General features: G+C 38.6%; 1 protein-coding gene across 1 annotated transcript in view; it reads right to left on the reverse strand.

The window, feature by feature from the left end:
- Positions 1-4,637: 4,637 nt before the first annotated feature.
- The window catches only part of GLCE (glucuronic acid epimerase), a 98,787-nt gene continuing 77,031 nt past the window's right edge, over positions 4,638-26,393 (reverse strand). Inside the window, exons 2-4 of the mRNA XM_066341784.1 lie at positions 16,250-16,845; positions 13,339-13,584; positions 4,638-8,412 (exon numbers count right to left, since the gene is read on the reverse strand). Of these exons, the coding sequence (XP_066197881.1) occupies positions 7,388-8,412; positions 13,339-13,584; positions 16,250-16,832 (1,854 nt within the window). The 5' untranslated portion in view covers positions 16,833-16,845 and the 3' untranslated portion in view covers positions 4,638-7,387. The remainder of the gene's footprint in view (positions 8,413-13,338; positions 13,585-16,249; positions 16,846-26,393) is intronic.

The raw sequence follows: 26,393 nt of genomic DNA on the forward strand, positions 1-26,393 counted from the left end.
ATGGCTCTGTGTCCTCTGCCTCAGGCGCTAGAATGGCTCTGGATGCAGCAGAGCAATGCCCCGGAGGGGCAGAGCATCGCCCCCTGGTGGGCGTGCCGGGTGGGTACCAGTCGGGCACATGCGGGAGTCTGACTGCCTCCCCATTTCTAGCTTCGGAAAAATGAAGAAAAAAAAAAAAAAGAAGCAATATAGAAATATCTTAACAGTTTTATTGGGTTTTTTTGGTCAGATATTACTTAATATTTTTTCATTAATATTTAAAAACTCTTATAACAATCTAGTTTTGTGTACCTCTTTCATTATTCTTAAAGTATTAAATGTATGAAATAACAAACTACCTTTCGCTTATCTTTTTTTATACTTAAAATGGTCATTAGGGCAGAGAACCGTTTGTTAAATTACTTGAATCCCACCACTGAATAACACCATTGCTTGGTCTTTGATTTTGGGAAGGGAAGGCACCCAAAGCCTCCCAGAGGAAGAGTTGGTAACTGGGCAGGAAGGGGATATTATTTTTTCTGTCTCAGTAGGTAGCACATGATTGGTAGAAAGGTGTTCACTAGGTATTTAGTGAAAAGGATTTCACGACCTGGAGCAAGTTATTATTAAACAGGGTTTCCTCTTCTTACTACCTCTGGAGTCTGGCTTCAAGCCCTGGTGAATTGTAAATGAAAATTAGTTTGAGGAGCACTTATAATGGTGCTTGTTCCTTCTCCCTATTTTTAAACCAACAAGGCCCATTCCAGAATCATAGTTTCCTCTACTCGGACACTAAGAACTCTGAATATCTATTCAAGCTCATAAGAGGTTGCCAGCCACTGTCCTGTGGCCATTGCCAGATGAAGCCAGGGCCCCTCTACGTCCCTCCACTCGTGTTCCGATTACCTTGCCATGTCACGGACTGGATCTGAGAATTAGTTTGGGGCCTCCCACTCTATATTCAATTGATTTATACTGCTTATAACAATTAGAGGATATTTCAAAATGAATATGAAGCAATAAAATATCCCCTAATTTTTGTGAGCAGTGTAATTCCACTTGTGTTAAAAAGGAAAAGACAAAGGAACAGGCATTAAATTAAAACCATGCACTTTTGCCAGGGCCCCACCCCCTTCCCCACCCCACCCCAGGGATTTTTTTTCCTTTTCCAGTCCCCAGAGATGAATACTTGTAGGTTTTCTAAACCAAATAGGGAGCAGCCATTCCTATCTCAGTGACTTCACTAGATGCTGATGTCCATAGCACAAAATCCCACGAAGGCACTGGCTCTTCCAGGCGGTGAACTTAGATGCAGAGAGCTGGGGGTCGCCTAATACCCAGTCTAAACTGTTTACCATTAGTTTATTGGGTGCTCTATTTCTGACCCCTCAAAGAGCCTTTTCCTTTCCCTTCTGCCATGTTCTTTGCTACTGCTCCTCGATGGTTTGCTCTGCAGCACTGTCATAAAACCTTTCTACTCCTGGAAAAGGAAGAGCAAAACTGCAGTGTTGCTGCTAGTTAACATTCACGAAATGCAACACACACGCAAACACACGTTACTAATCATGCTTACCAGATGGTAAATGTATCCCGTTTCATCAGAAAGTGAGCAGCAAACGTTCAATTTCATCACCAAATACAACATTTAAATTCACATCAATTTTCAATTTGACAACCTTACTGAGTTGGCATAATGAAAATCAATATTTTATCCCTATATTATTAACTGTTTGTAAGTTACAATAATGCAGTCTTGAGATTTTAAAAATTGTCATTAAACCAATTTCACAATTCGCTATTTTCATATACTATGTATCTCTATATTTTTTCAATAACTCAGAGTTCTATATTCAGAATGGGCTGACAGAAATGGCACAGGGTAGAAAGAATAAGAATCTAGTGGCTGATGTTGGTGCATATATATATATATATATAATATATATATATATATTATATATATATATTTATTTATTTGACACCACTACCCAAGTTTAGAGGTTACCTTTTGTTGGTTTATAAAGAAAAGATTAATATCAATTTGTTCTCTCTTACTGGACTGTGGCAATGGAAAATGGAAGCCCATGGAATGGAGGAAGTTCCTGATGCTACAATGGAAGAACAAGGAAGCCCTATCTTCTGAGTCCCAAGTCTATATCTCTGTCCACAGAATGGTGTTGAGGACCATAAATGGCAGAAAGCCATTGTAGATTCGAGGCTTAGCAAAAGGCTGAGTTCTGCCCTGGCTGGTTGGCTCAGTGGTAGAGCGTTGGCCTGGCGTGCAGAAGTCTCGGGTTCGATTCCCGACCAGGGCACACAGGAGAAGCGCCCATCTGCTTCTCCACCCCTCCCCCTCTCCTTCCTCTCTGTCTCTCTCTTCCCCTCCCGCAGCCGAGGCTCCATTGGAGCAAAGATGGCCCGGGCGCTGGGGATGGCTCCTTGGCCTCTGCCCCAGGCGCTGGAGTGGCTCTGGTTGCGACAAAGTGACATCCCGGAGGGGCAGAGCATTGCCCCCTGGTGGGCAGAGTATCGCCCCTGGTGGACGTGCCGGGTGGATCCCAGTTGGGTGCAGTGGGAGTCTATCTGTCTCTCCCCGTTTCCAGCTTCAGAGAAAAAAAAAAAAAAAGGCTGAGTTCTCCCCCCTCCATCTCCATATTTGGCTATTATTTGTACCCACTTCACTTGCTTCCTTGGGTTGCTGGAAGCAATTTACATGCCCTTCTTCTGACTCTTTGTTTGTTTTCAGATGTTGTTGGTAGATTTCACTAATACATCCTGTTTTTGCCTTGGGAAGAGTTCCTGCTTTAGCCTCAGATGTGTAACTTTGTATCAAGGATTTTCTTGATTTGCATATGGCTATATAATAAAGCAAACCGGGGCTATGGAGCACTCGGATATTGCCATCGGCATTTTGAAGAGTCCTTCCGGTCTCATTTCCCATTTTTTCTTGATGAGTATGTTTCCTTAATTCCGCACCGTTATTAGGAGCTGGGCTGGTCCGCGGCAGAATGGTCCAAAGATTTCTGAGTTTTGGCCTTAACTGGTTATCAATAAACTGAATGAAACCCTACTAGTTCAGTTTCTGTGCACTTGAGAGTGAAGAGGGGTTATGGCCTCCATGTTGGAGCCCTAAATCCTAGGATCTCAAATTGTGACTGGATTTAGACACAGGACCTTTAAAGAGGTAACCAAGGTAAAATGAGGTCTTATAAATGGTCCCTAATTCAGTATGAGTGATGTCCTTATAAGAAGAGGTTAGGACAAAGACAACACACAGAGGACAAGGGAAGGTGGCCATCTGCAACTCAAGGAAAGAGGCCTTGAAAAAAACCAAACCTGCTGACACCCTGAATTTGGACTTTGAGCCTCTGATTGTGAGAAAATGTTTCCCTGGTTTAAGCCACCCCGTCTGTGGTATTTTGTTAACGGCAGCAGCCCTAGCAAATAGTTTAGTCCAGATTGGAGGAAAATGTAGAATTTACATTATACAGTGGTCCCTCGTCTGTCACGGGGGTTAGGTTCCAGAACCCTGTGATAGGCGAAAATCGGCGAAGTAGCAACATTATATTTATTTTCTTATTTATGTTTTTTTTTTTTTTCATTTTTCCGAAGCTGGAAACGAGGAGGCAGTCAGACAGACTCCCGCATGCGCCCGACCGGAATCCACCCAGTATGCCCACCAGGGGGCGATGCTCTGCCCCTTTGGGGCATTGCTCTGTTGCATCCAGAGCCATTCTAGCGCCTGAGGCAGAGGCCACAGAGCCATCCTCAGCGCCCGGGCCATCTTTGCTCCAATGGAGCCTCGGCTGCTGGAGGGGAAGAGACGGAGAGGAAGGAGGGGGTAGGGGTAGAGAAGCAGATGGGCGCCTCTCCTGTGTGCCCTGGCCGGGAATTGAACCCAGGACTCCTGCACGCCAGGTCGACGCTCTACCGCTGAGCCAACCGGCCAGGGCCTATTTATGTATATTTAAGGCTTTATAAACCCTCCCCACACTCTTATAAACCTTTCCCACCTGTTATTAACCTTTCCCACAGTCTTATAAACGCTTCCTATGCTCTTAAACACTTTCTAAATAATTAAGATAATATATAAAAATACCTATATACTGCAAAATCCGTGATATAGTGGAAAAATCCACAATACAAAATTAGATATATACAATTTAAAAATCTGTATACAGTGAGACTGCAAAAAGTGAACCGCAATATGGCAAGGGACAATTGTATTTCTCTCTATAATGGACACACTTATTAATTAGGGTTCATTAGTTGCAAGTAACAAATCAAATCCAGCCAACTCGGGGTCTTCACAGCTGGCATGGCATCCTGGCTTTGCTCCTGATACGCCCTCCTCTCCGTCCACCTGGTGCCAGGCCTGAAGCCCCCGCTTAGGTTCCATTTCCTCCACACACCTGACCACATAAAGCAGCATTGTATTTTTCTGAAACTGCTTTGTGGACACTGTGTACCCCTACAGATTACACCTCCTGGTAAAGGTCCATGTGACATATTCCCGCCCACAGTGTCTTAAAGGGTCCGATTCCCCTCCTAATGAACATAGCTCTCACAGGCTGCACAGAAAATGATGGTCAGAAATCTGCTTGCTTGGATCAAATACTCTTAGGATAATTAGAGAAAAAAGAGAAATGCCAAGGTATATATTCCTTTTAAGATAAAAAACTTTATTTTACAATTTTATAAAGCAGCTTTACATTAAGCACAAACAATCCATTTACTTTGTATAGAAACAAAATACCTTTCCATCTGCAAAAAATCAAGTTTTGCTGTATATAAAACTAACATGTGCACATTGTGCTTAAACTGCAAAGTCTGTACAGCTTTACAAAGGACTACCCTTCAGAAGGGCATCCAGTAAACACTTTATTGCATATTTAACACATGGTGTATAACCCACATGTACAATGGAGAAAAAACAAGAAAAACAATTACAAGGAGGATGCAAATAGCAGCTTTCAGTGAAAGTTTGCACACTAACAAAGAAAAGGACCGCCACATCTGGAGAGTTGTGCTTGTGTGTCATTTCCGTATTTGCTCACATACACTGGATGGTTTTTGGATGAAGCCTTTATGTACAGTAACTGCTAAAGGGTCAGACTTGACCTTTATCTGAAACTTTTGGCTGGTTTAAAAACTGAAGTGGCAATAGATTTAACTTAACACAAAAGCTAACTCAAGATAAGTGTAAACTAATACCCATAATCTTGAAACACAAATTTAAAGAAACAAAATTTTAAAATGCCTTCCCCATTCTCTTTAAGCTCAGAATAAGTAAACATTTTACATGATTTAAAACCCTAGAAAGCTCCATAGGTGTTTAGGAACAAAAATGCAATGTATGGTCTTGGGCAGTGTTCCTCTACGTATGCCCCGAGATCACCTGCATCAGAGTCACCTGACTGCTTGTGAAAAACACAGGTTACCATGGTTTAACAGGCAGATTTACTGACTATCTGGAATCTGTATTTCAGTAAGTTCCAGGTGGTTCTGAGACGTCCTAAAGTGTGAGAACCACTAGTCTGTACTGACGGTGCTGCTACAGGTTCAACTCTCTCTCAGGAAATTCTGAGATCACAAGAAATATCAAGTTGCTGTTGCAATGTGGAAGGCAGTGTGAACCAACAGCAATGAAATAGCAATGCCATTTCTAGATCAAAATGCCTTTCCTTTTCCAGTGGAAAAGGACAGACACATTGTTAAGGCACTGATATTTGTCACAGAAGCAGTACCATACTGTTTTCATTGAGTCCCTTGATCTGAAGTACCAGTATGCAAACACAAGGCAGAAGTCTGGACTCTTCTAAAATAACAAATATGATGAAGTAGAAAGGGCTCCCAGATTGGAGAATGTTTGCTTTTGAGCACTGAAATGAAAAATGAAGGCATCCAGATATTCTTGTTGAGACAGCTAATGCGTAAAAACTACAAAGGTCAAAAGCTATGGGAAAACCTAATAGCCCACAACTGTTTTCTTGTGAACAAAACAGATGCGACGTGTCTTTAATATAGGTCATAGACGAACTGCACTGTTGGTGTGTGACCCCTGAAAGTGTGGGACTCATATTCTCAATCTGTGTAAGTTACAGTATTGATTTAGAGAGCTGTCATACACTAAAACAAGACAGCAAAATCAGCCTCCTTTGGTTCTGACCTAATGCTTGAAGCCCTACAGCAGACACTCACTACCCAGGTATGTGGGCTGAGGAACCGGGAGGTACAGATATAGTGGGGTACAGTGAGATAGAAAAGCCAAATAAAGTCTGATCACACATGTACATACAACAAGCGCAGTAACATCACTTCTATCCAATGGCTGAAATAATTTAAAATAAAAATTTCAAAGGAAAAACAATGATGCTCAGCGTCAATGACCAAGAATGCTCTAGGAAAAATAACAACCGGCTGTGACTTTTGTATGTAATATCTGACCTAGTAATTTCCTTTAAGGGGAAAAAATTCCTAAAAGGGTAGGGGTGGTGGACTTATCAAAATTACTAGCTCTTTCTCAAATTTAGGTTTATAATAAAATTCCCAAATAATGTCCCAAATATGTCCCCCAAATAGAAAAAACTCTTGAGTGTAGTCTGAAATGAAATACAAAATTCTAGATAATGACAAAAGAAAGCATCACAATGGGGAAAGGGGAAGGAGAGACTGATTATCAAACCTTTACTGATTGTAGATCAAGTTTCACAAAACAGGTAACATTTTTGTAATTTCTTGTGCAGTCAACATGTTTCATTTTAATTGTGCTTACATTACATAACTGTGAAGCCTGAACAAGGACTGTGTTTTTAATTTACATATCAAGAAAACCATAAATTCAAAATATTCTCCATATATAACAAATTGAACAAATGCAATGAATGCTCATTTGCCCCCAAGGAGTTAATCTATAGAAAAGAAAAACATTTTAAAAAGGTGTACACAGTCAACTATTCAGGCTACAAGTAAATATTTACTGTATTATAGCACATTTTTAAAGTCTGCTTTCAACATAAACATAAATAATCACATTTTAAAAGCACCCCATACTAAGTTTTCAGGTGATAGATAGTTGGCCAGTAACAGCTACTTAGCACTGATTTCCCCCAAACCAAGAGGGACTGGGCTACCAGTGGAACTGTACAGGGTGATAAGCAAGGCAAGATTAAACATCTTTGTTCAGCCCACTGACTAAACACTTTTCTGCTCTAAATGACACCTACAATTCTAAACACCCACCCCATGGAATGCGGTTATCTCAGAAGACTGGTCTGAAGGATCATTTATCACTTGATGTCATCTACAAAAACGCAGTCTATGACGTCTGAACACGTGCCTGTGCTCGCTGAGACAGGGCCCGTCGTTTCTGTGTACAGGAGAGGCTGAGATACGGTTTTGGTTGTGAGCTCTAGTTGTGCTTTGCCCTGCTGCCTTTAAGGTAGCTTTTCCACCTCTTGACAAATTCTTTGAAGATTGGAGACTCATCAATGGTGCTGAGGAGTTGCAGTTGATTGATGTGGGTGGTGTGATAGTCCCAGCGGGCCAGGTTCGGGGCGATGCCAAGCATGAAGTGCCGGAGGTCATAGATGGTTCCTGAGCCAGTGTCGTACAAGGGGAGCATGGCTTTCAGGGACTCCATGCCATGCTCATACAGGGACCTCGCTTCTTTCCCGAGTTTCTCTCCTGCAGTTTCTTTTAAGTCATATAGCCCAATTAAAGAATACATAAAGCCATTTAAAACAAAAGAGCTAGGTATGGTTGGATACTCTTCATACCAGTCATGTTTATTCATAAACACAGCTTTAACTCCATGCTGCTCTGACAGGAACTTGTAAGGGGCTGTTGCCCTTAAAGCTGAATTGAGGAATATGTGGTCTTTTGTTAATAGGTAGGCCCTGACTAATGTTGAAATGGCTTGCCCTTGGGCCATGGCAGAGTACCACCCAGGCTCTAAAGACTTGAACCCTTCCCCTAACTTACGGGTTACCATAATTGGCCAGCCACCTTTCTCATCCTGGTTCCTCACCAGCCAATCACTGGCAGCGAAGAATGCAGCCATGTGGGCTGTGGTAGAGATGGTAATGTTATCAAGGAATCCTTTCCCTTTTGCAATCAACCTAACCACCTTCTTGGGCATTATTTTGGTTGGCTTGACAGCTTTTGTGTTGGAAAGACCCACGCCTTTTCTGAGGTCAGTGACCAGGTCCCTGGTAACCGTGCTCCATGAAGTTCTGGGCCCGATGCCATAATATATGTCTCTTTCTTTAAAAGCAATTAGCTGGGTATTTGAGACATAATGTACAGTGAAGAGCTGATTCTTTTCTGTAGTCTCTAGAACCACGGACACACTTCCGTTTGTCAAGAACTTGAGGTCAAATGATATAATAAAATCTTTTGTGTTCCCCAGTTGCAAAGATACACCTTCACTGGTCTCTGTAGGGGATAAAATATACCAACAAAGACTGATTAGAATAAACGCCTCTTTGTATTTAAAAGTTAACTGCAATTCATCCTTAAATACTTCAATATTTTGTGTCAGATCATCATTGTTATTATTTTTACTAAAATTAACCACAAATGATAAGATTGATGAGTCCATGATGGCCTGTGAATATCAGGCTAAAGCTCCGATCCTTTGGCCCATGTGGTTTACATCAGAGGGTTAAGAGCAAATGGCTAAGGTATAGTTCATCAAACTGCCTTTTCTGGATCAAATGCCAGCTTATCAATCATCAGTGACTACTCTGGTATACCCATTCTGCAAAAAGAAACAAAAAAGCCAAAGGCTAGCTGAGCCCAGGTTGTCTAGTTTGGTCCACAATACATGCTCTCAATCACTATTTGATATTAAAAAAGGTAAGTTTGTATGCAGATATTTGCTGGAATTATGAATAAAATTTCTGGTAACTAAGGAACAGGCTCATGTAGTCAACAAAATGTGAGGAAAACTGAGGGAGGTAGAGGAAGAAGAAGCACAGGCTTTGGAGTTAAAAAAATAATAGCCTTGTAGGAACTTTTATTTTACCACTTATTAGCATTGAGATGTTCAATAAATATACCTCTTTGATTCTCAGTTTCTTCACATGTTAAATGGAAATATTACTCTGAAGGTAACTGTGAGGATTTAAGAAAAGACAGTATCTTGGACCATATAAAAAATGATAGTGATTACTATTATTATTACTATTATTCCAAAGTCACTGGCTTCAGAAGCTGATAAAATAGGAAAAGCTGTTTAATCTGGCAAATTATCAAACAGGAAATTTCTCTTGCATATCTGTAGTGCAATGCTGGGTGACTTCCAGAAAGATGACTTTCTGTATACTGCTGGGCTAGATCTACCACACACAGAAACGGAGCACATGAAATCAGATGGCAGCAGCAGGAAGAATAAGAAAAACAGCAAAAAAAAGTACAAATTTTATAATGGTAAAAATAAATATAAATATCTTGGTCTTTAGAGAGCTTTTAAATATTCAAAACACATTCACATGTATTTATTTCATTTGATCCTTACAGTAGTCTACCAAGACTGGTAGAGCAGGAATTAAACTTCCATTTTAAAAGTGAAGATATGGAGGCTTTCTTTGCAGGGTTAAAAGGTTTGCCCAAAGTCATATGCTAATTAGTGGTGGAGCAGGGACTAGAAACCAGGATTCCTGAACCCAACTTCAAAGACTGAAAAAGAAATGATATTGGAAGTGGCATTCTCATAAGAATAATCAGTGTAAGAGTTATTTCTCTTAAATATTCAGCCATAGAAGCAGATCTGCTTTAGGGAGTCCTCAAGGAAATCTTTAGTGTGTAACCAGGAGCAAAGATTAGAAATGTGAACTGGTGATAGTTTATCTAGTGTGATTAATCTGGGGAGTATTATCAAGTTGAGTTGATCGTTAACTCTCCCAACATTGGACTTTACTAGTGTGGAGATAACTGACCCAAGGCTTTTAATTACTTCATCTGATGGACAATTATGGAAATTGTATTAAGAATGAGAACATCTTGACAGACTCATGCATCAAATAACACTTTGAGTGATTTTTTAAAAAGTGATTTCCTAAGTATACTTCTAATGCAGTAAAAATCTGGAAAGATATCAACATTCAATCTCTCTGTTAACTAGCATTTTTCTGCGTCAATATTAAAATAAAACCTGACACTCAGTACAGGATTCTGTTGACTTATGAATCACTCAAGATTAAATTATATTCAGCAAAGCAGACTATTTTGAATGCTATTTATTTTTTCATTCTTAGGGTAATGCCTTATTAATCAGACAAGGTATTAATTATGACATTCATTTTCACCAAAATGGGTAACAATAACCCATCTTTAGAAATCCAAAATGGAGGAAGCTGAAGAAGTACCCATTTTTCTCCCAGAAATCCATTCTGATTTTCACTTTATGTATACAAATCCAATGAAATGATATGGTTCAAACAATCACCTTATATCTCAAGGTAACAGATTAATTCAAAGAACTCAGTAATGAATGATGTCACGGGATGTAACCTTTTAAAAAAACCACTATTAATTTTCCTAAAACCTAACATCACCTGAGGGGAATATTAAGCCACATAGGAGAAGTGACAGAGAAGTCACACTCCCCAGTTTAAATCAATCATTTTCACAAAAATTTTACGAGACAGTTCTTTTAGTTCCATTGTATAGATACACAGAGATGTTAACTTGTCAGCACTGCTCAGAAGGATCTGAATGGTAGACAGTGGAATGTGACTAGATTGTGGTAACCACAGATAGTGCTTTAAATCTACTAATAGAAAGTTCTGAGTTTAATTGTTTGAAGTTCATGACCTCTCCTCTCCGAGCAGTTATTCCCAGCAGTCACTACAAATGTCTATTTTTATCATATGTGTACCTGTACTTTAGGCAACGAAGAATGATAAATATTTAATAGTCTTTAAAATCAATGTTTTCACATACAACACAAACTGTAATGACTCATTCATTTAGGCAACAGGCTTATTATGTGGAATGAGAAGAGGCCATACTAAGAACCTCCAGGAACACTGAGAGGTAAGGGTCAGGTAGAAGAAGAGGTCACAAGAAGCCTAAGAAAGAATGGCTATAGACAGAGGGAAAAATAAGGCCATGGAAATGAAGTAAAGAGAGTGCTTTGTGAAAGAAAAAGCTAATTTTTTTAAAATAATATTCTTTTTTTAAAATTTATTTTATTTATTTATTTTATTTTTTTACAGAGACAGAGAGAGAGTCAGAGAGAAGGATAGATAGGGACAGACAGACAGGAACGGACAGAGATAAGAAGCATCAATCATCAGGGTTTTTTTTTTTTTAGCTTTATTGTGTTTTTTTTTTTTTTTAATTTTTTTTATTTATTCATTTTAGAAAGGAGAGGGAGAGAGAGAGAGAGAGAGAGGAAAGATAGAGAGAGAGAAGGGGGGAGGAGCTGGAAGCATCAACTCCCATATGTGCCTTGACCAGGCAAGCCCAGGGTTTTGAACCGGCAACCTCAACATTTCCAGGTCGACACTTTACTCACTGCGCCACCACAGGTCAGGCAAGAAAAAGCTAATTTAATTGAATAGAGTATAACAGGTATAAAATTTCAGTTTTCAGTTCATTCCATTTTAAAATTAGGAAGAGAAAAACGTTACTCAACAAATAAAACAAAAAAAAAATGCTGCAGACTCTCTGCAGCATATTTTTGATTATAGATGATTTTGTCCCTTCCAGGGAAAAAAATATTCCAAGCCAAAAAAAGAAAAAACAGAAGGCCAACAGCACTCAGGCCTTTGTCCTCCAGAGCCTCATCTCACTTAGGCCTGTGCGTTTATGCACAAGTCCCGGTTTCTTCTCAACAGTCATTCTCTGAATTTATCTCCCACGAGGTCTATAAAAAGCCTCTTCTTCCATACCAACGCTTTAATAAAAAACAAACCCACCTCTGGGATTCCTTTCTCCTGCTGAGCAACAACTCCCATGTAACTCCAACTCACTCTCCTTGAACACTTGTATCGAATGCGACACCAGGCACACCCAGGACATCAAAACCAGCACTCCACCCCCAGCTAGCACACTCCCACCAACAGGGAGCTGCAACTGTGAGTAGCTTGTGTCCTACTGGCAGAGTTACTGTCACAGAGCTCTCTTCTCCACATGCTTAAAACCACCTTGGGAAGTAGTTTTATTTCTAGCTATAGGCCGTAGAAAGAAGCACTCAAGTGAGGATCCCTCACTAAGTATGAAGGGCCCTATCATTTATATTACCCAGGATATCCAAAGGTGCACCATGAAATCTATTGCTCTAACTAGGACAGAGTTCCAAAGAGTTTTCTAGAAAACCTCCCAGCACTTGAGTAGGTTAAGATGAGGGCTGTTTTCCACCCTAATCCAGACAACATTATTAAGTAGTGCAAAAACAAGCGCCTTTGGTGTACCCCAAACCAATATCCTTTTGCTTATTCTAACCATGACCTGCTGCAATAACCTCTTAAGTATCATAAGCTAAATATTGTTAAACATTTCCACATACTTTCTCAGCCAACCAAGCTGCTATTTTACAATAAGCAAAGATGTTCTATGTACTAGAATATCACAGAATGCCAAAGGAGAAAAGACGTTATAGTCACAGAATAAAATGAAAGGTCACCCATTATTTGCACAGCGTTAAGTACTCATAAATCCATTACTTAAGGCCATCCAAAATGAGTAGATTTGTATTGTGGCTTTCAAGGTCTGTGAATTACAGTTATCAATGAAGGACACGGAGAGCATACAGAAGAGGTCTTATAACCTTTTCTTTCTATTTACCTACTGCAAGGTTGGTGGGGGGGAGCAAGGAGTTCGGTTCTTGACAACATTTCTCCATAGAGAATTTAAACCTGAGGTGCTAACTAAAATGATTTCATTGTCTTTTTAAGTAATGAACTCATTAATTCTCATGGATATTGATTAGCGGAGGAAAATGCATTACATCCTAATTAATGAGACTGTCTTAGTAAAAGGGGAAACGTTGCACAAAGTTAATTTGATTTTATAAATGATTTTATTAATGAAATGGTTTTATAGGAAGTTTGGGACAATCTATAACAAAATTCAATATGGGAAGCAGGCCTAGTTGTTAATGCTGTCTTTTTTGAAAAAAGAATTTAAAAAATAGGCTCTTTCTACAGGAAAATTTCTACTTTAATGCAAAAGAGTTTAAAAATTAAAGAATGAATACTGTACTGAAATACTAAAATAAACGAAGGAACTTCGTTCTTATGGGTATAGATCCCTAGAAGGAGACGCCTACCATGCAGTAGAAAAACAATTTTAACAGAGTATCAGATGCCATAAATCAACATAAAATTAGCAGACACACAATGTATCACTTACCTGGAGAAATGAACTGTTTAACATTGGTGAATCTAGACTTATCAGCCACACTAGCCATAAAGCAGCCCTTTGGCACGGTCCAGTCACTGGGCTTGCTGGTTTTGTCCTTATCTTCAGCTGTTTCATATACCTCTATGTGAGGAGGCTTCTCAGTTAGATTTTTGCTGTAATGACTTAACCCATACTGTGCAATTTGGATTGGGTAGAAATAGCCTTGAGGTCCCCATTGTGTAGATAAAGGTACACCTATAAAATAGAGAAGCAAAATCATTAATTATTATGTCCAGACATTTGTGAGTTTTCTCTGAACACCACTCCTCACTGTTTTACTTTTGGGGATATTATAAGGTCATCAGCAAAATTTGAGTTTCCATATTATACTGTTTACATACTTATCTAAAAAGTAGTACTAAATTGTTTGTTCACTCTCATTCATTATTTGTTGATAGCAATGTAATGTAGATAATCTTTTAAGGACTGACTTTTTATGTGTATTACTTTTGCGCATAGGCGTCATGTTTCATAATTCTGTTTCACAAATTCAAGTTTTGCCCAATTTAAATACATGTAGATAATATTACCATAGTTTTATTCTAGAATATCAATCTTGAAATTTTCTTAAACATTTTTACTTAATCAAGTTAATTACATACTCATCTCCACCATCAATGTCAAGATGTGGTCATAAGTATATAATCTGATTGTTAACACATTTGCTTAAGAACCCAGTTATGGCCCTGGCTGGTTCACTCAATGGTAGAGCATTGGCCCGGTGTGTAGAAGTCCTGGGTTTGATTTCCGGTCAGGGCACACAAGAGAAGTGACCATCTGCTTTTCCACCCCTCCTTCTTCTCTTTCTCTCTCTACTCCTCCCACAGCCATGGCTCATTTAAGCAAGTCGGCCCTGTGCGTTGAGGATGGCACCATGGCCTCGCCTCAGGTACCAAAATAGTTTGGTTGCTGAGCAATGGAGCAATGCCCCAGCTGGACAGAGCATAGCCCCATAGGGGGCTTGCTGGGTGGATCCTGGTCAGGGTGCATGTGGGAGTTTGTCTCTCTGCCTCCCTGCTTCTCACTTAAATTAAAAAATAAGTTGCCTAATCAGAACACAGTTATGATTAGGCAACTTAAAGTATAAATTAAAGCTGTATGTTTAAATATACAGTAGATTCTTGAAATAATTCATTAATGGATTACTTCTTGTAAAGTTCTAAGGAAAACATTTAAATATTTGGTGTCAGTATTTATTTTAGTAATTCCCTATATGGGAAATAAAATCACACCACACTGCACAAACTACTGTACTGTTGCATCATGGTGTATGTGTTGAAAGATAAACTCTTATCTGTATGTAGTTCCAGTCCCAGCAGAAACTAGGAACCTATAAAACTGTATGTGTTCTGATGTAGTTTTAACACAGTTTAAAAAATTAGAGGCTACAGAGGTTAAGAGATCTAGGTTACAAATAAAGTTCTTAACTTCTGAATTCTTTCTCCAAGAGGGGATTTTAAAAAAATTTAATTTAATTTAATTTATTTTGTGACAGAGATAGAGTCAGAGAGAGGGACAGACAGGAAGGGAGAGAGATGAGAAGCATCAATTCTTTGTTGCGGCATCTTAGTTCATTGATTGCTTTCTTGTATGTGCCTTGACCGTGGGGCTACAGCAGACCGAATGACCCCTTGCTTGAGCCAGCGACCTTGGGCTCAAGCTGGTGAGCTTTGCTCAAACCAGATGAGCCAGCGCTCAAGCTGGCAACTTCAGGGTCTCGAACCGGGATCCTCCGTATCCTAGTCCGAGGCTCTATCCACTGCGCCGCTGCCCAGTCAGGCCAAGAGGGGATTTTTTTAAAACTAGGAAACAATTATTTTCATTTAATAAAAGGAAGGCTTATATATCTCACTAAAGATGGATAATAGCTACAATAATGTAGAACTGGCATAAGAACTGATAGACTGATCAATGCATAGTAGGCCAGAAATATACTCTAGTATTCAAAATACTTTAGTATAATGATAAAGTTCATACCATGAATCACTGGGGAAAAGAGGAGATTATTCAATATATGTTAGGAAAAAAAGTCTCAAGTAAGATCCTGACCTTTTACCATTTCCCAAAATAACCAATTTAGCTGGATGAAAAAGTTAAATGTTAAAAAAACAAAACCATAAAGCTATTAGAGAAAATACAGAGGAACAGCTGATCATGGTGTGGCAAATGACATTCTAAGCAAGAAAAGAAGAGGTAAAACAACCCCTAAGTTTAGTAAATAAAATTGAAAACTTCTAAAATTAACAAATCATAAGTAAATTAAAAGTCCAATTCAATTAGGCTTTCTGATCAATCCTAGGTTTGAAATATAAATTTCAAATTGTATTAATATACTCATAAGGAACCCCCACTCCAAATTTAAGACAGTATGTAATAGACTACAGGAGTTCAGAATAAGTTCAGAGAAAATGGTATCTACGTATTGTTAGCTCTGAGGACTCTAAACCTCCATCCAGAGATGATCCCTGGCTAACCTGGTAACAAGACTGTATTGGAATACTGATGGGTCCACTGAATGGCCTCTGTTCCTTCTCCATCTCCTCTCATAGGATAATTATATATTTTAACACGAAATTTCTGGAGATCCTATGCCTTAGCCTTACTGGTGAAAATTTCAGATTCTGAGGCAGGTTAATGGAATAATCTATTTAATCAGGTATGATCTTACTGTAGCCTTAAATCATACCATCTAGAAAGTTGCCCTAGGTTCAGAATAAATTATTCCTCCCTGCTAAGTCCAAATGATAAAAGGTCTCTTGGTAGTAAATTATATTTGTACTTGCTATATAATTAATACCTACAGTTTCTTATTCCTCAACATAATCAGGATAGAAAAATGCAGTGGAACAGTGATACCAACCTTCGACCCCACTTATGCACTTGACTCTGTCTCGGACTTCCACATTGTAGCCTTCAAAAGACATAAACACACCATCAGGGTGATAAGGAGCTCTCTGTGCATAGACTTTGGAATAGCTATGGGAGAATTCAAATCGATCATAGCCATCATACTGAACCACCTTTCCATAAACATCAAAATATTTCTCTACCCAAGAGAATGGAAGGAAGATTTCGTTTCCCTCTCGTCTCCCTTTAATTGTGTGGTCATCATTTATGAGACAGTCAATTTCTTCATATTTGAGCCCTAACACCTTGCTTCCCCCATTGCTATTGAAACCCCCAGCGACAGGGGGTGCTTTCTGCTGTTCTGGAGGAAATGCCTCTTCTGACTGTTTGGCCAGATGATTCACATAGTTGTTGCTCTCAGATGCTGCTGCTCTTTTTTCTAATCCATCCACTCTGAAACCACTACTCAAGTGCCGTGGAAACTGGATCGCTTTGTCGCTGGAACACTTATTCCACAAAAGTACTGTGACCAAAGTGAAGAGTGCGCAGATGATAATCAAAGTCTTGTAGTTGACCCGAGCTGCCAAGCAACGCATATTCAGACCATACCTATGGAGTCAAGAAGAAAAATTCATGCAAAGATGTACTACTGACATTTCACAAGATATGATTTTATTTTTTTTATGTTGAATAACCACATTAGGAAAGTTTTATTAATTGCATGTAATTTAATCAGATTTAAAATTACTAACTGAAAGTTTTCAGCAGAGACAAAGAAAAGGCAATAGGTGTTTTCCCCTCTTAAAATGCTAAGTTGGCATGATCCTCTAAACTTAAAGCAGAGATTCCTAAACTTTGTGGCTCCATTTGTATTATATCTCAGTAATTTTTTCACAAAGCCCCTAGGCCCAAAGAACTATCTAAGAGTTCCATTTATTAAGTAGTTGTGCTCAAACAACTTAATACATATTTTTATCTTAACAACATAGTAGCTGTTTAAAAAACATAACAGGTCTTAAGATAAACAGGACACCCATGTTGCCAAATCCAAAAGTGAATTTTCAGTGCTCATCCTACATTGTCAGTGGCTCCTTGTTGAAATACTTTCTTCCACGGCTTTTAGGGCACCATTCTATCTTGGGTCACCTCATGCTCCACTGGCTGCTCCTCCTCAGTCACCTTTGATCATTCCCCTTCTCATCTCTCAGAACCTCAATTGCTGGGAGTGACATAGGGCTCCAGTCCTCAGACCTTTTCTTTATCTCTCTCACTCTTCTCACCCTATCTCAAAGCTTTAAATACAACTTATATACTCCCAAAATTCTATTTCCAGGCCAGACCTTTTTCAGAACTGCAGACACATATATCTAAGTGCCAATTCATGTAATTAACATCTTTACTTGGAAGTCAAATGGGCTTCTGAAATATAACACCCAAAACTTAACTCCTAATCTCCACCTGTTCCTCATTTCTTATTGCTCAGACCAGAAATCTTTTTTATTTTTTAAGTGAGAGGAGGGGAGGTAGAGGGAAAGACTCCCACATGTGCCCCAACTGGGAACCACCCGGCAACCCCATCTGGATCAGATGCTCGAATCAATCAAGCTATCCTCAGTGCCTGGCCTGATGCTTAGACCAGGGGTCCCCAAACATTTTACACAGGGGGCCAGTTCACTGTCCCTCAGACCACTAGAGGGCCGGACTATAAAAAAAAAACTATGAACAAATCCCTATGCACACTGCACATATCTTATTTTAACGTAAAAAAACAAAATGGGAACAAATACAATATTTAAAATAAAGAACAAGTAAATTTGAATCAACAAACTGACCAGTATTTCAATGGGAACTATGGGCCTGCTTTTGGCTAATGAGAGATGGTCAATGTGCTCCTCTCACTGACCACCAATGAAAGAGGTGCCACTTCCGGAAGTTCGGTGGGGGCCGGATAAATGGCCTCAGGGGGCCGCAGTTTGGGGACCCCTGACTTAGACCGACTGAGCTATCTTCAGCATCCCAGGGCCAATGCTTGAACCAATTGAGCCGCTGGCTGTGGGAGGAGAATAAAGAGAGAAGGGAAGAGTGAAGGGAAGAGAAGCAGATGGTCTCTTCTCATGTGTGCCCTGACTGGGGGACTGAACCCGGGATGTCCACACGCCAGGTCGATGCTCTATCCACTGAGCCAACAGGCCAGGGTGAGAAATCTTGATTCCTTTCTTGCTCATCCCTTGGTTGTACCTTCAAATTATCCCTAGAATCTGACCTCTTTTCTGTTACTATTGTTACCATCACATCAGAGCCACTGTCATCTTTTACTTGGAATAAAGCAATGATGTCCAAACTCGTCTCTGTGCTTCTATCCTTGTTCTACTATTCTATCCCCAAGTCTATTTTCAACACAGCAGTGAGAATGATGCTTTTAAATATAAGCCAGATATTGTCATTGCAATCATGATGGGAGAAGAATTTGATGCTGTTGTCTCTGCTGGTCATATAGTGTACTAGCCAGCTGTGATTACATGTAAGCAGTCCCCAGTTGCTTGTTGGGGTCATTGAGAAATATGAAAAATTATGGGTTAGTTATATGTGCAATATATGGGATATTTCCTGCTGAGAGTAAAAGAAGTAGTCTCACTACTGTTTGCTACAGTTCTGTAATTTATTTTGTGGTATAAATTCACAACTAGATATTTTATTGTTTGCAATTCTCCTTCCCCCTTTCCTCTCAATAAACCCTTTTGGCACCAATGAGATTAAAAAAAAAAATCAAAGCCCAAAATGAAAATGTATAATAAAAAAATTATACAATGAATTTCTGTTTTTCAAGAAGATTGATGGTGAATTTCTAATCCATTCATTTCTTTTAATTCCAAGAGAAAGTAAACTTTGAGCTCTTGCCTGTCTGAAAACAACTTTTATTCGGCTCTCACCACCTTTGATTAATAGTTTGGCAGGATATAGAATCCCTGGTTGCACAGAATTTTCTTTTGAAATGTTGTAGGCAATATTTTATTGCCTTAAAACATTAAAGGTTACCGAGGAGAGGTTTGATTTCAGACTGATACTTGTTACTTTGTACATGACTTTTCTCTGGATCTTTTATCCTAAGAATGCTGCAGGTCCATGTGAATGCATTACAGTATAATATCTGAGTCACTACTTCAGTGTGTCCTTTCAATCTAAAATCTTGTGTTCTTTTTTTCTTATTTAATGGATGTAGTATCTTCTTGCAGCTCTGAGTACATTAGACTTCCTTTTTCATAAAGTTCTCTCTGGTTAGCTCTATTTTCTCTAGTGGCATTTCCCCCGATTATTTTAGTTTCTATTTCATGCCTGGTAATCTCTGGTTACTCACTCATCTTGAGGCCTGAATGACTCATTAGACAACATGAATTTTCTCTGTTACTGTCGAGATGGTCTGTTTTTTGGCTTGATTGCTCTCCTAAGGGGGCCTCTATGTGGGCTAGGTATACAGTGTTCCTTTAGGGTGTGTAGGTGGGGAATCAGCAGGCCCTCTAAATGCCAGAATAAAGATGGCTTTTTCTTTTGTTCTGGGGACATAACTTGTACTCCAGAAGGTTTAGCTTTTCCCAATTTCTCTAAAGAAAATCTGTGTGGTGTTTTGCTTAGGTTCATGCCAGCTACCTGTAGTACAAATGCAGGGGTGAGAGAAGTATAGGAAGGTGGGAAGAAGGTACACTTGTGCCTTCTAGTACTTGAAAAGAGATATAGAAATCTTTTCAATCATCACTCTTAGGTAGTCTTCCTATTTATTGTTATTGGCTTCTTCACTTCTTATTTCTATACATTTTATTTCAGTGGGGCATCAGGAGGAAAAGGAGGCAAAGGTATGAGTTTAAGGTATTTCTAAAATGAATAACAAACAAACAAACAAATAAATCTTTCAATAACCTTTATGCCCAGATTCCTAACTAAAAGCAATCAGGACGTTTTAAAGAAATAGATCATTCCAGGTCTGGGGCATACGCCATGACAAAACAAAACAAAAAAACTTTCAAATATGAACTGGATTGTATGTAATTCAGGAGATCAACAAGTAGAAAAGAACAAATAAGTGAAGATTGAAAATATATTAAAAATTACCAAAGCTGTAAGATAACTTGGAGGTTCACTATGTTTTTCTTTATACTTCTGTTTATGTTTAAAGATATCCACAGTTCAAAAAATAGTATCATGGCAAAAAGACACAGGACAGGAATCAGCCTGAAACGTCCCCTTCCCCACTAGTCAAAGTTGTGAAAATAAAGACAAACCTTAACTGAAAAACACTGAATCAATAAAAATCCATGAGTTTACAATGATATACTGCTCACAAAAATTAGGAGATATTTCAAAATGAGTATGAAGCGATAAAAAAAAGAAGCATTTGATTTTTTTTATTAAACAAGAAAATCAGAAAAGCAAGTCAAAGAAAGTTGTTCAGTTATGCAAATGAGATGCAAAACCAACTTTTATTTCATTTGTGAAAATGCACTATACAAAAGGCTGAAAGTACTGGAGTATCTGCACATTCCCTGATCCCTGAATTTTTGTGAGCAGTGTAAAAAAGGAGAAAGCCAGAAAAAAACCCCACTTAGCCTGACCTGTGGTGGCGCAGTGGATAAAGCGTGGACCTGGAAATGCTGAGGTCACCGGTTCGAAACCCTGGGCTTGCCTGGTCAAGGCACATATGGGAGTTGATGCTTCCAGCTCCTCCCCCCTTCTCTCTCTCTGTCTCTTTCTCCTCTCTCTCCTTCTCTGTCTCTTTCTCCTCTCTAAAAAAAAAACAAACAAAAAAAAAAAAACAAAAAACCACTTATGTATCTTCTGAGCTAGTGAAAGAATTTACCTATTAGATCTTTGCAGAAGAATAAATCCATAGCCTCAGCTGTTAAAAATTTCTATTTTACAAAAAAATTGTGGCTAATAATATAGAAAAATAAATTTTCTTAATTAGAAAAGTAGCGTTATGGGATCCCTCATGAAATTACTAATTTAGACAAGTATTAGAATCAGGTATATGTTTGACAGGGACCTAAAGATTTAAACTGTGCCAAGTAACACCAAATATAGTTATTTTCTAGTCACAGGAGGAAAAGATGAAACTTTATATGGTGAATGACTGAATCATCATTACCCTAATTCAGTGGTCAAATTCAGTCTCATTAAGGGTGACTCATCCAAATACTATCTCTCTTGATGAGTTAAATTAAAAAGTACATAACCTATCACATAGCCCAATAAAAAATGTCTTTTCAAATAAGTTTATTTAATTGATTTTAGAGAGAAGAAGGGGGGAGGGAGAAACAGAGAGAGAGAGAGAGAGAGAGAGAGAGATGTAGATTTATTGTTCCATTTATTTATGTATTCTTTGGTTGTTTTCTGTATGTGCCCTGACTGGGGATCAAACCCACAACCTAGGCTTATCAGGATGATGCTCCAACAGAGCATCTGGCCAAGGCCTCTAATCAAAAATGTTTAACAAATCTTTCAGGCCTTAAGATTTAACTTCTAGTTAACAGGAGTACAAGGTATAGAGCAGTGGTAGTCAAGTTGGTCCCTACCGCCCACTAGTGGGCGTTCCAGCTTTCACGGTGGGCAGTAGCAGAGCAACCAAAGTATAAATAAAAAGATAGATTTAACTATAGTAAGTTGTTTTATAAAGATTTATTCTGCCAAACTTAGTGAAAATCCGACATAAAGTACTTGGTAAATAATTATTATTATATGCTTTAACTTGCTGTAACTCTGCTTTATAAATTTTATAAAGTAAAGTTACTTTCTACTTTACAAATCACCATTACTGTGGAACCGGTGGGCGGTTAGAAAATTTTACTACTAATAGAGATACAAAAGTGGGCGGTAGGTATAAAAAGGTTGACTACCCCTGGTATAGAGGAACAAGTTAAATGTGGAAGCCATTAGATTGCTTTTACTTTTGAGAGAGAGAGAGATAGGAAGGGAGAGAGATGAGAAGCATCAGCTCGTAGTTGTGGTACTTTAGTTTTCATTGATTGCTTTTTATTTGTGCCTTGACCAAGGCTTGCTTGCTCATTCTTTTATTTATGTATCTAACAATTTATATTTGTTTTAATTCCTTGGTACCAAGTAAAAAGAAACAGTAGGGGCTCCAGCTGAGCCAGTGACCCTTTGCTCAAAGACCTTGGGCTTCAAGTCAGCAATCACGGGATCATGTCACTGATCCCATGTACAAGCCAGCAACTCCGCTCAAGCTGGTGAACCTGCACTCAAGCAGGATGAGCCCATGCCAGTGACCTTAGGGTTTTGAACCTGGGACCTCAGCATCCCAGGTCAACGCTGTTAGGCCAATCAGATATATTTAAAAGGTAAGACATCCAGCAGAAGAGTTGGCCTTGTCTCCCCAATAAATTAGTGGTATAAAACGAAAAAGAGGACTGGATCAGATTTCTTTCTTTTTTTCTTCTTTTATGATGTAAGAGAGATAACAACCAGATGTGACCCACACTGGGAAATTTGAGTATGAGATTGGTAAGAAAGAAAGCTTGAAGTACATAGGGAGATTGTTAATTTAAAAAAAAGAGGTTATAAAACAACAATACAGTATGATCTTACTTCAGTAAACAATGCATACATAGGTCTTTATTTTCTAATTTTCATGATTATATTTGCTATTTTTAACCATAAAATTTGAAAACTCAAAAGGCCAAAGAAAATTTTGTTCAAATATTTGAAGAAAGAAATGTAAATTTTATGTTAAAAATGTCTATAAGTATTTAGTTTTCAAAGTAGGCATTGACATTTTGGGGGAGGGGGAGAGATTGGGGAGACATAAAGAGGATGGAAAAAAATCCGAGTATTGGCATGTGGTGTTTACTATTAAATAAGGCTTATCCATAGGTAAATATGAACATTTTATTATAATGTTGCTCAACTTGTAGAAAGCTGACCACAGAAACTTTCAAATTTCAAAAAGTAGATTGCATTGACATTTTGCTAAGTATAAATGATAGTAACTTTAAGAGCTAAAATGAGGGTTTTCTGCTGAGTGATGATAAGCTTCCTACGTACTTTAAAGCTTTTGACATCCATGAACTAGATTAACCTTTCAAGTTACAAAAAGAGTTTTAAAAAACCATAAATTCAAAAACCTTGAAACCTCATCTATTGCTAACCCTAAGTTTTATTAGAAACATAATGCAATAAAAATTGGTTTTAGTAACTTTGGTGATCTAAAATAGAAAATAACATTCAGTAAGATGTCAAAGAAACTGGAAAAACTGCAGAAATAGATAAAAAAATTAGAGAAAGCAATATATAACTTAGTTTTTCGTTGGGAGAGCAAATTGTTCCTTTCTAAAGTGATCTGCAATTCAAAGAACTCTTCCATGATACCTTACTTTTCAAATTCATTTTCCTAATCAAATATTTCAAATAACCATTAGAGTACTTTAGTAAACATTAAAACTGTGACTATCCCCCCCCACCCAAGTTAGAAGCAGGGAGTCAGTCAGACAGACTCCCGCATGCACCCGACTGGGATCCACCTGGCATGCCCACCAGGGGGTGTTGCTCCATTGCAGTGGGAGCCATTCTAGCGCCTGAGGTGGAGGCCATGGAGCCATCCTCAGCGCCCGGGGCCAACTTTGCTCCAATGGAGCCTTGGCTGCAGGAGGGAAGAAGGAGATAGAGAGGAAGGAGAGGGGGAAGGGTGGATAAGCAGATGGGCAATTCTCCTGTGTGCCCTGACCAGGAATTGAACCAGGGACGTCCACACGCCAAGCCGACGCTCTACTACTGAGCCAACCGGCCAGGGCCAAGAACAACTTTTAAATAAATTTGTAAAAGATTTCACTGAAAGAAATGATTGGCTTTTTCTTTCCTCTGAATTGTAGTCCAAGTCTTGCTTGCTCATTCTTTTATTTATTTATGTATCTGACAACTTCTATTTGATATAATTCCTTGGTACCAAATAAAAAGAAGAAACGGTAGTTGTTCCAGAGATAATCAAACTGATTATATATATAATGTTATAAGGCAAAAATTGTAAAAAAAAAAAAAAAAAAAAAAGCTATATAAATTCGGTATGAAACACATAGGAGGAAGCCCATCACTCTCCCTTAAAATTTTAAGCTGTTGAAGAAAGCTTCAAGGTGGAATGAGCAGAAGATCTGTGGACAAGCCTGTTACAACTCAGGGTATTTGCATTTGCTATTCTCTCTACTGGTATAGTTTCCCCAAATATCACCCATTGGCTTGCTCCCTTACTTCTTCAGGTCCCTGCTTAAGGGTCAGTATATCAAAGAGGACTTTTCAGACCACCCTATCTAAAATAGCAGTTCTCACCCTGTTATTCTCCAGGTCTTTACTCGGCTTCATTTTTCTTCCTACTATTTATCACCACTTGATATTATGTATACATCTTCAACCCACTAGAACCTAAATTCCACAAAGACTAAGATTTTCTTTCTCCTGGATTCCCAGTGGCTAGAAATGTGTCCAATTCATAGCAGGCATTCAGTATAGATTTGGTGAATGAATGAACAACGTTAACAATTTCTAAAACTAACAAAGTTAAAAGACAACTTTGCTTTCTTTCCCATATTTGGGTATTCTGAAATCATAATCCAAATAAAAATGAAAATGGATACAATGGAATATAGATTGTGATGCTGTATATTGGCCACCTCTTTAAAACAGATTTACAATTTAATTATGCTCTTAGTAATGTTCCATCTGTTCACTGCTTGAGAGACCAAGACTTAAATTACAGAGTCAAATGGTTAAGTATTCTGTGATAGCTCTAACTCAAAGGAGAATTGCCTAATATTTCTGGTGGTCAGGCCTCTTCTAGTAATGTAAACACCTGGTAATTATTCACAATAAAGGACAAACTGAGATGGTAATTTTGCTAATCTATGTTTTAAGTGAGAGGAGGGGAGACAATGAGACAGACTCCCACATGTACCCGGACTGGGATCCACCTGGTGACCCTCATCTTGGGCCAATGCTTTTACCCATCTATAGTCATGCTCGCAACCAAGCTATTTTTAGTGCCTGAGGAGGAGGCTCCATGTGCCATCCTCAGTGCTCAAGGCCAACATGCTGGAACCAATCGAGCCATGGCTGCAGGAGAGGAAGAGAAAGAAGCTGCGGGAGAGAAGAGGGGAGGGGAGGAGAAGCAGATGGTCACTTCTCCTGTGTGCCTTGACTAGGAATTGAGCCTGGGACATCCACACGCCAGGCCAATACTCCACCACTGAGCAAACTGGCCAGGGCCAAAATAGTCTATATTATAACAAGTTACCAGTTGTGAACTGAACTCAAACATTAATAGGTATTATTCTAGACAAAGTTGAATTCTGACCTTGAATCAATTGTCTGCAAAGGTAAAATACAATTTTAGGAGTAATCTAGTATTCTAAAATTTTATTGGTATTTTTACGTGAAGCTAATGAAATTTTTGAATTTTCTTGAAATCCAACAATGTAATTACATGCCATATTAATATAAAAGGAGGAATGAGTCATAATTATAAATATTTATGTATATACAGTTCAATAAAGCTACCTGGTCTCCAGGTAGATTAGAATAATTAAGCATTGAAAAGAGGATCCCCCCTGGCCCCACAAATTCAGCAACAACTTACAAATGCATTACAAAGCTTCATGTCTGCTAATAATTATGATGTTCTGGGATAGTGTGTTGAAGCAAAACCTTTCTCCAGAGATAGAAATGGAGCATAATAACAGTTCATCAGTCCACGCTAATTTGAGGCTTTGAAAATAATGTATTGATGCTCTAAAAATCCCAAGGTGGCAGTATATATGAAGAGAGTAACTAGCAATAGTATAAAATGCTAGGGTATAAAATGTACAAATCTTAGGATAAAAAAAAGATTTTTATTTCATGATTGTCTTTTAATTAGTTATGGCCAAAAAACAAAACAAAACAAAAAAATCAACCTGGAATATAAATGTTTTAACTTTTTTTTCTACTTAGTTTAATTTCTGGAAAGAATATGTAATCTTGGATATGGATTGTCTGTAATTACCCTCAGAATACAAATTACCTGTGACATCAAAGCTCAAATTTATCTGCTCAGTTACTCATAAAGAATATGTTAATTATTTAGTAAACACTCAAACTAGAACTTGGGAGTTGGGGAAAGGTATACT

Source organism: Saccopteryx leptura, chromosome 6, assembly GCF_036850995.1.
Source record: "Saccopteryx leptura isolate mSacLep1 chromosome 6, mSacLep1_pri_phased_curated, whole genome shotgun sequence".
Classification (NCBI taxonomy): Eukaryota; Metazoa; Chordata; class Mammalia; order Chiroptera; family Emballonuridae; genus Saccopteryx; species Saccopteryx leptura.